This window comes from Dendropsophus ebraccatus, chromosome 11, assembly GCF_027789765.1.
Source record: "Dendropsophus ebraccatus isolate aDenEbr1 chromosome 11, aDenEbr1.pat, whole genome shotgun sequence".
Lineage (NCBI taxonomy): Eukaryota > Metazoa > Chordata > Amphibia > Anura > Hylidae > Dendropsophus > Dendropsophus ebraccatus.
In genome coordinates, this window is record NC_091464.1 from 52,829,804 (window position 1) to 52,842,494 (window position 12,691).

Sequence of the window (12,691 nt, forward strand, 5' to 3'; positions counted from 1 at the left end):
GGCCACGGCGGCGTCCCGTGCTCCGGACCGCCGCCGCACCCTCTCTCCCACTTCTGCAGCAGCCGGTGTCCATATGCAGGGACCCGGCGTTGCTGTTGCTTCGGCCCTGAGGGGCGCCTCACCTCACTGCGCTCCTGCCCGTCACTGTGCCGGCCGGCGCGCGCGTCCCCGCCTCCTAGGGCGCGTGCGCGCAGGCTGTCTCAGATTTAACCTCTTAAGGACATAGGACGTACCGGTACGTCCTATGTCCTCATTAGCACTTCAAAGCGGGGCCGCGCGGCGGCCCCGCTTTGAAGTGCCGCGATCCCGGGTGCCGCGTGTAGCCCGGGACCGCCGCTATTAGCGGGCACGGTCCGATCGCCGTGCCCGCTAATTAGCTAATCGGAGGCAGCTGTCAAAGTTGACAGCTGCCTCCGATTACCGGAGGCAACGTTTCCCTGGTGTCTAGTGGCGGAGATCGCTCCTCCGGGACAAGGTCCCGGAGGAGCGATCTCCGTTACTGATGCCGGCCGGGGACGCGTCCAAGATGGCGCCGTCCTCGGCTCGGCACTCGTTTGTTTCCGGCTGCAGCAGCCGAAAGCAAACGAGTGCCGATCTCATGGATCTCTGCAGCATATCTATGCTGCAGAGATCTCTATGAGAGATCAAAGTGTATATACTAGAAGTCCCCCAGGGGGGCTTCTAGTATATGTGTAAAAAAAAAAAAAAAACGTGTTGTTAATAGTAAAAATCCCCCTCCCCTAATAAAAGTCTGAATCACCCCCCTTTTCCCAGGTTTTAAATAAAAGTAAACAAATAAATAAATAAATAAACATGTTTGGTATCGCCGCGTGCGTAATCGCCCGAACTATTAATTAATCACATTCCTGATCTCGTACGGTAAACGGCGTCAGCGCAAAAAAATCCCAAAGTGCAAAATTGCGCATTTTTGGTCGCATCAAATCCAGAAAAAATGTAATAAAAAGCGATCAAAAAGTCGTATATGCGCAATCAAGGTACCGATAGAAAGATCACATCATGGCGCAAAAAATGACACCTCGCACAGCCCCATAGACCAAAGGATAAAAGCGCTATAAGCCTGGGAATGGAGCGATTTTAAGGAATGTATATTGGTTAACAACGGTTTGAATTTTTTACAGGCCATCAGATACAATATAAGTTATACATGTTACATATCGTTTTAATCGTAACGACTTGAGGAACATGCATAACAAGTCAGTTTTACCCCAGGGCGAATGGCGTAAAAACACATTTCCCTCAAATAAAAGAAATGCGTTTTTTTTTTTCAATTTCACCACACTTTGAATTTTTTTCTGGTTTTGCAGTGTACTTTATGCAAAAATTCAGCCTGTAATTGCAAAGTACAATTAGTGACGCAAGAAATAAGGGGTCATGTGGGTTTCTAGGTGGAAAAATGCAAGTGCTATGACCTTTTAAACACAAGGAGGAAAAACCGAAAACGTAAAAACGAAAATGGGCCATGTCCTTAAAGGGTTAAAGGGGCAGTGCGCTCCTAATTGGCTTGAATGTCAATCACTCCCCTATAAGTTCCAGCCCTGCCCCCTTCCAGGTGTTGGAGCCTCTACATGCTTCCCATAGCGTTTGGCCCAGCTCCCTGTTGTTTCTGATTCCTGTCCGCTACCTGGTCCCTAGTCCTTGTTCCTGATTCCTGTCCGCTACCTGGTCCCTAGTCCTTGTTCCTGTTTCCTGTCCGCTACCTGGTCCCTAGTCCTTGTTCCTGGTTCCTGCTCCTGTGTTCTGCCTGTCACCTGCGGTTACGCCTACAGACCTCGGCCAGCACCATCTCCTGCCTACTGCTCCTGCCTCGCCTCGCCTGCTGTCACTAGCAACCAAACCAGGGGTAGCGACCTGGGGGTCGCCTGCCACAGAAAGCCCATCCCGCCTTGCGGCGGGCTCTGGTGAAAACCAGCGTCCCCTTAGACTCCGCTCCCTGGTGCGGTTTTGTGCCATCGCTAGTGTCGGCCCAGTGGATCCACTACTCCAGGCCTTACAGACCATCACAATTGCCAGATCTCAAGCCTACTGAGATGTTGTGGTGGCAGCTTCATGGTAAGGTCAGGTAGATATGCTTTACAAGTTTTACAAGTATTGTCTTTGATGTATGTAAGTATTGTCTACATCGTACAAGTCCTGGCAGAAATTTCTTATGATTGGTGATTGGTGTAAATGGAAACTTCTATGATTGATGTAACATCTCATAAACAAAGCTGTAATATTAAATCTAAATCATGTTATGCCATTTTAAAGGGATTGTCCAGGGAGCAAAAGATGGCTAAAGCCTTCTCCTCCTTTAGGGCCGGTTCACACTGAGCAAACACGGCACAGAATCCCGTCGTGCTCAGTGTCCTGCTGTTAAGTGAATGGAGAGGGTGCGCGCTCGTCCGCTGCCGCCGCTCTCCGCTCAAGGAATGAACATGTTCATTCTTTGAGCGGAGAGGAGAGGAATCGGACAGGCGCGCTCTCCCATTCACTCAAAGCAGGACACTGAGCACGGCGGGATTCCGCGGCGGAGAGCTCCGCCGCTGAATTGCGCCGTGTTTGCTCAGTGTGAACGGCCCTAAAGTTAAAACTTTTTCTCTCAGCCTTCCCTTACAAGCAGTGGGGGTATTGGCTAAGTTACGATCATCGCATGTAAGCATGTTTCACCCAGCTGCACAGTGTCTCCGCAATATTGGCAACACTGTGCAGCTATTTGACATCACACACTAGCTTGCCTGCATGCGATGATCGGGACGTTGCCCCACCCCTCAGTGTCTCAGAAGGCTTACTTTCAAAACATGGTATCTCATGGCGTGAGTGCCAAGAAGCAGAAGGCTTCAGCCGTCCTTTGCTACTCAGACAACCCCTTTAAAGGGAACCAATCAGCCCAATTGGGTTGATATGTTTCCCTGGAACACTGTATAAGGCTATGATCACATTACGTAAAACTACGGCCGTTGTTGCCGAGGGTAACAACGGCCGTAGTTTTTGTGCAGTGCAACACAGCCTATTGAGCAATGGCATCCTGGCCGGAGCATACACACATCGTATACGCTCCGGCCGGGATCTGTGCGGCCCCGCAAATAACTGACAGGTCAGTTTTCTGCAGCCGGAATTCAGTGAATTCCGGCCGCAGAAAGACCTATCAGTTCACACAGTGAAGCGAGCGGCTCCGGCCGCTTGCTTCACTGTGGGCTATGGGAAGCTCTGATGCGGGCGCGGCCGTTCCGTGACCCCGCCGGGGTCACGGAACGGCCGGTCTCATACGTAGTGTGAACATAGCCTAAAGGTGTATAAAGCTCCTGCAGCAGCCATGGCTCGTACTGAGCTGCAGGATCTGCAGGAGCTTTATACCATAGAAAAACGAGTTTAATAACCTGGGCGCGTTACAGGCAGCAGCAGTGAAGTAGTCATCTGGGTGGCTCCCCGACCGTCACTAGTCACCGCTCTCTGCCTGTCAGCGCGCTCAGAGGGCGGGAATCATCCCGCCAAGCACGCCGCCCAGATAAGTACCTCCCCACCTTTGCCTGTCAATCAACCCAACGAGCGCGCTTACAGGCAGACAGTGGTGAATAGTGATGGGCAGGGAGCCGCCCAGATGACTATCTTCCTGCCTCTGCCTGTCAATCATCCCGCCGACAGGCAGAGAGCGGTGACTTGTGATGGGTGAAGAGCCGTCCCAGATGACTACCTCCCCGCCTTTGCCTGTCACGCGCCCAGGTTAATAAACTTGTTTTTCTCCGGTATAAAGCTCCTGCGGCAGCTGCAGTCAGTACGTACCACGGCTGCTGCAGGAGCTTTATCCAGTGCTCCAGAGAACCATATCAGCCCACCTTTACTTGTCAGTTTAATGGTGGTTCCTTCCCTGAAAAACAAATTCATAGTTATTTTGCACATGTATTTCTGCTGACACGTAGCGAGTTTAGCTCTACTATAGTTTGCTGGTACACGTGAAATACACGCTTTGTAGTTTGTGTATTGCTGTCTGTGCATAAACCCCATTAACGTTCCATTTGTGTGTGAAGCAGAAAGGCTCATTTAAATGTGCAGGTCATTCTTGGTGTAATTGCCATGGAATAGATTGATTGGTTTCTTTCTGAATGTATAGAACACTAGTACAGAAGGCACTATGAATACTTAACCATTTAATATGTCCAGGATAAAAACTAATTGACAAACATAACAACTGCTGCAGATTTGTTTCAATGCATACTGACTCTACAAATTAATGAGCTACTGCTTTTTGTGGGGCCTTCTGCAAGTGCTTGAAGCCATTTTTGCCCATGCTGCACTGTAAAAACAATAGAACCCTCAATAGATCCCAGAAGTTAGTGAAATCACCATTTACTTAAAATGACTCTATACCCACAATCTGCCTCCCCAAACTGCTTGTACCTTCAGATAGCTGCTTTTATTCCAAGATCTGTTCTGGGCTCCGTTCAGCAGGTGATCAAGTTATTGTCCTAAAAAAACAACTTTTACACTTGCAGCCCTGTGTCAAATTGGTGTGGCCTAAAGTGACTATGCATTAGGCTGGCACAACCTCTCTGTCCCATTTCTCCGCCCTCTTCATCATTAGGAATGCCCTGAGCAGTATTTTTTCCTATTCATCACTTGTGTGAACACTGCACAGGAGCCTTAATGACCCAGCACCTGTGCAATGTTCAGACCAGTGATGAATAGGAAAAATCCCGCCCAGGGCATTCCTTATGGTGAAGAGGGCGGGGAGGAGAGACTGAGAGGCGGTGCAAGAGTGTGTGTACTCTAGGCCACGCCAATTTAACACAGGGCTGCAAGTTTAAAGTTGTTTTTTAGGACAATAACTGCATCACCTGCCGAACTGACCCCAGGACAGACCTTGGATTAAAAGCAGCTATCCAAAGGTACAAGCAGTTTGGGGGGGGGGGAGATTGTGGGTACAGAGTCACTTTAAAGAGGTTGTCCAGGGAACTTTGCCATAAAAGCAATCCAATTTCCTTCTATTGTTTTTTGTTTGTTTTTTACATATTTCACACTGTTTACTTTGCAGTTTGATAAGCATGTTATAATGTCCCTGTCATAAAAAAAAATAATAATAATAATAATAATTAACTTGTCAAAAAGACAAGGTGCATGGTGAGGGCTGAAGAAGGGGTTGGTAGTCAGATCCTGTTAAACTTTGTATCCTCATCCTCTGACCCCAGAAACAAACTACAATGTTGCATGTAAGTGTTTCAATATACTTAGCTATACAGGTTAGGGTTGTGTTACATGGCCCGAAGCCTCCTCTAAGCAGGTGACGATATGCTAGATCGGCACTCGCTTACCGAGCCTATTACACAGATAATTGTGTCCGTGTAGCCCTTGCCCTTAAACTGTGTGCATTACCTGTCCACAGTCCTGGTGTTCTTTTGCCCTCTACTTGCTGCCCAGACAGTGATTGGCTGAGCGGCCTGTCAGCTCAAAGACCCGTTTTGAAGCTACAGAGGCGGCTTCAGGAAGTGAGCAGAGGGCAGAAGAACACCGGGACCATGTACAGACAATGTACACAGTTGGGTTTATTTTTACACAATCACCAGCTGTCGGTCATGCATCAGGATTACACATAGCGATGCACGGTCGACAAATGATTTCAGGTCACGACCAAAAGACACCCTCAGCCGATGATCATTGTCGTCAGCTGATTGTTGTCTCTACTGCAATAAGGGATAATGGGCCACATCGTCCTGATTCCGCTGATTATCGCTTCATGTAATAGATCCCTTAAGCTGGTTCAACATGAGCATAATATAAGAGCATTGCTCAGTCCATATTACAGCTTAGGGTGTAATGACATAAATTGATGGCATCATAGATCCCTGTAGTAGATCTATATGGTGCAGTCACTTCAGGTCATTAAACCTGTGGTCAGTCTAGGATTAACCGTAGTAATATGGAAACAGAAATTCTCCTGTATTACACTTGTGATAAACTGGCCTTAAAGGGACATTCCAGAGAGTCATTTTACTTATTTATTTACTGGAAAAAAAAAACTGTCCAGAAAGGTCCTAAATATAAACATGACATGAATTTTTGCATATTTTCAATATATCCATTTCCATGTGGTTAATTTTAACGTGGTCAACCACTTCTTTTGCACATTAAAAAAGAAAAAAATGATGTTTTTTTAATATATATATTGTAAATTAATGGAAACCAGATCTATTTTTACCATCAGTTTTTTTTCCCCTTTAAATATATAAGCAAATCAGCAGAAATGCAGTGTGACCCTAGCCTGCCTTCCCCACTTCTCTACTGCTATGCCAGAAGTGCTGGATAGAAGTACTGTTGCTCTGTGATACCAGCAGCAGTAGAGGAGTGAGGAAGGTAAGTCTACAGTATTTTTCTATTTACCACCTGCCTGGGCAAAGTTATGAAAAAATTATTTCTGGAATACCCTTTTAATGTTTCTTCTAACATGGGATTCCCCCATATTGCTTTGTAATGTTTGTCCTACACTGTTATTTTTGTGTCTTCATTTTATGATTTTGAGGATTGTATTTTTTAACACTCTCCATGACATTATTTAAACACACATATTCACATACTGTACGTTCACACAGCTCTGCTACAAATACATACACAACTGTACTACACATACATACCCACATGCTGTACATACACACAGCTCTGCTACAGTGAACTTACTTGAATATACTTGAGATATACTCTGCTTAGATACAGACTTGAGATACACATGGGGCAGGTCTGTCAGTTTTGTTACGTTTTAACTAAGAAATACATTTGAACTTAGGAATAGGCAGTTTCTTAGAGTAGTTTGTAACTATAGGATGGACAATGGTATCAGGGTGGGCTACTAAGAGTGTCTAGAGCTTGTGGTACTCTGTTACAAGAGGGTCCTGACAACATGGCTTAGGTGTGAGGACTTGAAAATACAACTTGACAGAAAGACACTAGTACTCATGATATAAAATCTGCCTTGCTGAGACGAGTATGTGTTGTAGGAGTATGGTGAATAAATCTAAAATTTCTGGATTTGGGTAATAAAGGCTCTAGTGATAGAATTTAATGGTACATGTTTACTGTTGTCTTTCATATCTACCAGATCCGAAATTTTCTACGTAATGACTCAGAAGAAGAAGAGATAAAAGAGATAATTCGTACAATTCCTAAAGAAAGTGACAAGAAAGCACAAGAGCAAAAGGATCAATTCCATACATTACAACAGCAAAGCACTACCCAAAGAGAACAAGAGGGCAAGTTCTATAGGGAGGAGGAAAGACTCCATGTAACTAAAGCACAGGAGAAAGACCAGCATCTCAGACAACATCAATACTTTGAGGACGAGCATTTGCTCAGAGATCACGAAGAAGAGAGTCTTGTCAAAGAGCATCAAGAAGAAGAAGAGAGGCTCCGCAGAGAGCATCAGGAACAGAGGCTTCGCAGAGAACGTTGCGAAGAGGATGAAAAGCTCCGCAGGGAGCAGCAACGCGAAGAGGAGGAAAGACTCCACAGACAATATCAGGAAGAAACTCTTCGAAGAGAGCAACAAGAAGAAGACAGGCAACGAAAAGATCGACAACAAGAAATAAGATTATGCTGTGAACAGACAGAAGGGAACCTAAACTCAGAACATTTAGGGGAAAGACTTTGGTGGGAGCAAGAAACTGAGAAGCACATTAGAGCCCAGCAGAAATATTACACAGAGCACTTATGCAATGATGCCATGCAGTCCCATCTAGAGCCTGAACTTTTTTCTGTCAGGCATAAGGAGAACAGTGATGAGGGAGAAGATACAAGCCAAACACTTCCTGTCTTGCCTCCAGGCTGGGGATGTCTACCATTGGTGCCACCTCCAAGTCCATCTAGACCTAAAAGCCCATGGGGAAAACTGGATCCCTATGACTCCAGTGAGGTACAGATAATCTTAGATTATCTTAAATTAATAGGGCTTTATGAGGCTTTAGTACCAATGGTATATTCTTATAATAGATAATAGATATCAGATTGGTAGGTTCAACACCTGGGATGAGGTGGTGAGTGTTGTACCCCATACACAAAGCTGGTACATGAATGTAACTGGGCTGCAGTGAGCAGTCACATTTTATATTATAAGGCAGGGCAAGAGGTTATCTGGATTGAGAGCAGGGTACACCATTACCCCTCTTCTTTTCCCTCCTTCCGTTTCTAACTCTATCTCCTTTTTCATAGTATCCGGTCTACAGTCCTTATTTATCAGTACCCCCTGTATGTGTGGGACCAACAACTTCCTCATTTCCTAGTGCCCTTCAGGAAACTACACTGTATACTGAGTACACTATTGGGTGTTTATGTTTGTTTGTGTGGACCTTGTTTTTTAATGAATTATTAAAAGTTAAGTATTAGTTAGTCCCCAAGTGGTCCCTGTACGCCGGTGATTACTTTATAGTTTTTCTGACCACTGGACCTGATTCCATTATTGTGTAACGGCACCTTTATCTCCGTTAGTTGGATTTTCACATTTTATATTAGTAAGATACACACCAAGCAATTCCACATTCTGTTTATAATAAACGCAGTATTACTTCAATTATACCCTTAACCTTGCAAAATACAGGTACTATATACAGGTATAAAGACTTTACACTAGGAAAGGTTGGTGAATCTGATTTCCTTACTCCTCCTGTCTCCTACTTTTCAAATTGCCCCTACTTCTAGATGAATTAATCCAGGTAATAAAAACATACAGAAATTTGCATAACTTCAAACCATATAATATTTTTTTCATTGTATGCCGCATTTTAGTTTTCTCATGATAGTGTTTTATTTACAAGCTTTTTATTCCTTCATGTAGGAAGATAGAGAATATGTTGGATTTGCTACCCTTCCCAACCAGGTCCATCGAAAATATGTCAAGAAAGGCTTTGAGTTCACTCTCATGGTTGCAGGTAAATAATGGACAACATGTCAGTATTTATCAAATCATATATCATAATATGTTGTAAATCAATGTGGGGCCATGCATTTTCTTTGAGGCTGACAAATGCTGTAGCCTAGAGATTAACAGCAACAGAATCCTCCACTCCACAACTGGGTCCAACGAGCGCAGGTCCAAGTAAAAAAGCAAGGCAAAATAAAGTACTAAAAACTTATTAAAAAACAACACAACGTGTTTCAGGATCACACCGATCCCTATCTTAAGCGTCTGGCCTTAGCCTTTTTTATGAATGCTCAAATGTATTCAGGCCAACAATGGATATTTAGAAATCCCCCCCAGGAAATAAAAAATTGTATATTGATTTAAGGTAATTGTATAGAGTACCTCTAAGTAATAATTAGAGATGAGCGAAACGGGTTCGGGTTCGAGTCCATCCGTACCCGAACTTTCGGCATTTGATTAGCGGGGCCTGCTGAACTTGGATAAAGGTCTAAGGTTGTTTTGAAAACATGGATACAGCCAATGACTATATCCATGTTTTCCACATAGCCTTAGAGCTTTATACAACTTCAGCAGCCACCGCTAATCAAATGCCGAAAGTTCGGGTTCGGATGGACTCAAGCATGCTAGAGGTTCGCTCATCTCTAGTAATAATACATCTGCATTAGGGAAAGTACATCCGTACTAGAGTGGAATACATCCATAAGGCATCTGATGGAACATACCATTCTTTATATGATATAGCCAGGAGGTCAGTTTACTGTTTACCTCATCATCAAAAATGTGGGATTTTAGTTCTTTTATTCAAAGTCTTTGAACCTAAAGAGGACCTGTAGCCAACCAGAAAACAAAATATTTGTTAATATTTGCGTTGAGTGATCACTAATATACAAAGATATACAAAATTAAAATGAAAAAAATGTAAAAAATTTTGCAAGAAACATTAGAACCCCAGCAGTTAAATAAAACAGCCATACTTACCTGTCCGCGCTCCTCCCGGTGCCCTCTGGGACCCTGTGATTAAGGTTTGCTCATCTTTAGGGTCCTATTACACGGAATGATTTTTAACGATTAACGACTAATGATAAACGATCGCAAACAAGATTGTTTATCGGTAACATGAAATCGTTCACCAGATTACACAGAACGATGATCGTTAGGTACGATCGTTATTGCGATCGTTACTATGATCGTTTACTCCTTCTGATCCCAGCAAAACAATGAACAATGTGCAATTACAATGAATGATTAGTGAAAAAAAATGCGGAACGGAATGCGTGAATGATTAGCGATCGATTAACGATAATTTTAGGCTCGGATCTAAATCAACATTTAACGGCATACGAGCTATTTTTTGATCATTGCCTGCAATTCCACAGCAAGATTATCGTTTAAATTCGATCTATGTAATGATTTTTTGCACCATAATCGGCCGTACAATAGGGCCCTTAGTCGTGACTAAACACCTTTTTATGGTTTCTTGATATACCCTTTTATTCCAGAGATATGTAGATTCATAGTTTGTCTGACATTTTAGGGAACCGTCAAAAGGGTGTGATGTTAGTTTAAGCAATGGGTTTATTATACCGTCAGAGGTTGTATAGGTTTCACATTGAGGCATGTGTATGACTAACCATTAAACAGCTTTTTTTTTCTTTTGCTGTTCCAGTATTGACATATGGTGAGTTACTGTAAAAGTACTCAACACTTTCTTTCACTGCAATTTGTACAAGTCAAATATGGCTAATTTATTGATATGAGTGTCACAAGCATGCTTCATGTTTCAAGGTCATCTGCACATACAGTAGAAATACATTATAAAATCTGCACTTGACTACACACTAATTTTGCTACATGTTTTAGCACACTACATGTACTATTATAGCCACCAACCATGTACCAGTTTCACAATATTCCCTTTTTTCTACCAGGTGAATCTGGTCTGGGGAAGTCCACTCTCATAAACAGTCTTTTCCTGACAGATCTCTATCGTGACCGTCAGCTACCAAGCCCAGAAGGTACTTACATTTCAGGTTTAACTTAAGAAATTGCCAAGCTCTTTGCATATTACCAGGGCTGCGGTTAAAATAACATAATACTCACTCTGTTCACCCACCACCGCTGCTGTACGGATGGGGCCTGGTCCTGCAGCACTGCCATTCCTGGTCTCAGTCTTAAAACAAGGATGCATCCTGTATAACCAAAGTCTTTAATGTATAATTATATTTGTACCTTTTCTGATGACTGCTACTTAATGCAATCCTACAATCTTTCATTAACCCTTTTATTCTCAGAGCGGGTAACACAGACCATAGAGATTGTGAAGCAGACAGTGGATATTCAAGAGAAAGGTGTCAGACTTCGTCTCACAGTAGTGGACACACCAGGCTATGGGGACGCAATAAACAATGAAGAGTGGTATGTCTATGTTCTCAGAACATAGTCAAGTTTTAACGCACAAAATTGTGTGAATAGTAGACACTTCTAATTTGCCTGTGGGGTCACTGTTTATGATGATATATTTAAATATAATGTTTGAGCAAATGTAATCATCTAACAAGAGCCAAATGACTGAAACTTTTTATCCTAGCTATGAAATTTACATACATAACCATCTTTAAATAAAGGACTTCTTATTTGCCCTACAGCTGGAAACCAGTGGCTGATTACATTGACCAACAGTTTGAGCAATACTTCAGAGATGAGAGTGGCTTAAACCGCAAGAACCTCCAGGATACACGTGTGCACTGCTGTTTGTACTTCCTGTCACCTTTGGGACATGGGTAAACGCAATACTGGAATAAAATAATTATCTATTAGTATATAAAAATATACATAAAACACACCATTATGAGACCCAGGACCTGACCCCATAAGGCTGTTTTTTTTTCAGTTTACTTTATGGTAAATTGTAGTATGTAATTTAAAATTATAGTTGGTACCACAAAAAACAAGCCCTTAACTGGAACGACCAATTTTTATTTTTATTTTTTTCCTCCTTACATTCTAAGGCCAGGTTCACACTACGTATAACACTGGCCGTTCTGTGGCCCGGTCAGGTCACAGAACGGCCGGAGTTACTGAAGATCATCCCGGCCGGTGCCCACATCCCAATTCCCCATTGCACCCAATGGAGCATGAGGCCAGAGCCTCATTCTCCATTTTGTGAACTGACAGATTCTTTGCGGCCGCTATTAAATTTATAGAGGCTGCAGAAAACTCACATGTCAGTTTTTCGTGCAGCCGGATGGAATCACAGCCAGAGCGTATATTATGTGTATACACTCCGGCCGGGATTCCATTCATCCAATACAACGTATGTTTTGTATAAATCTTTATTTAATTCAAATCTTTATTTATTTGAAACATACGTTGTGTCAAAACAGCCCAGTCATAACACTTCTATTTTCCCATCTTCAAATTGTAGATGGAAAAATATAAAAGTTATGACTTTTAGAATGTGAGGAGATAAAAACGAAAATGCAAAAATAAAATTTTGTCAGTTTCTAAAGAGTTTAACATAAACACTCAATTTAGGGTCCATTTACATGTACAGGATCTGCAGATTTGATGCTGTATTCTATTAACCTGTTACTTTGATCTTTGCAGCATCAGATATGCTGCAGCTCTTCAACGTGTGAATGGACTCTAAAATACAATAAGTAATTTTGCTAAATAAAGGGAAAAAGTCAGAGATTTAGTCTAAGGCAGGCAGGTTTATGTTCTCCTATCTCAGGGTAGCATAAACTAGTGACAAATAAGCTGAAAAGAATGATGTATCACTTACATTGTTTT

At 42.9% G+C, this 12,691-nt stretch overlaps 1 protein-coding gene across 1 annotated transcript in view; it reads left to right on the forward strand.

The window, feature by feature from the left end:
- The window catches only part of LOC138768130 (septin-5-like), a 47,922-nt gene that overhangs the window by 22,886 nt on the left and 12,345 nt on the right, over positions 1-12,691 (forward strand). The window contains exons 2-6 of the mRNA XM_069946205.1: positions 7,085-7,894; positions 8,813-8,906; positions 10,828-10,914; positions 11,191-11,314; positions 11,545-11,679. Coding sequence (XP_069802306.1) covers positions 7,085-7,894; positions 8,813-8,906; positions 10,828-10,914; positions 11,191-11,314; positions 11,545-11,679 — 1,250 coding nt within the window. The remainder of the gene's footprint in view (positions 1-7,084; positions 7,895-8,812; positions 8,907-10,827; positions 10,915-11,190; positions 11,315-11,544; positions 11,680-12,691) is intronic.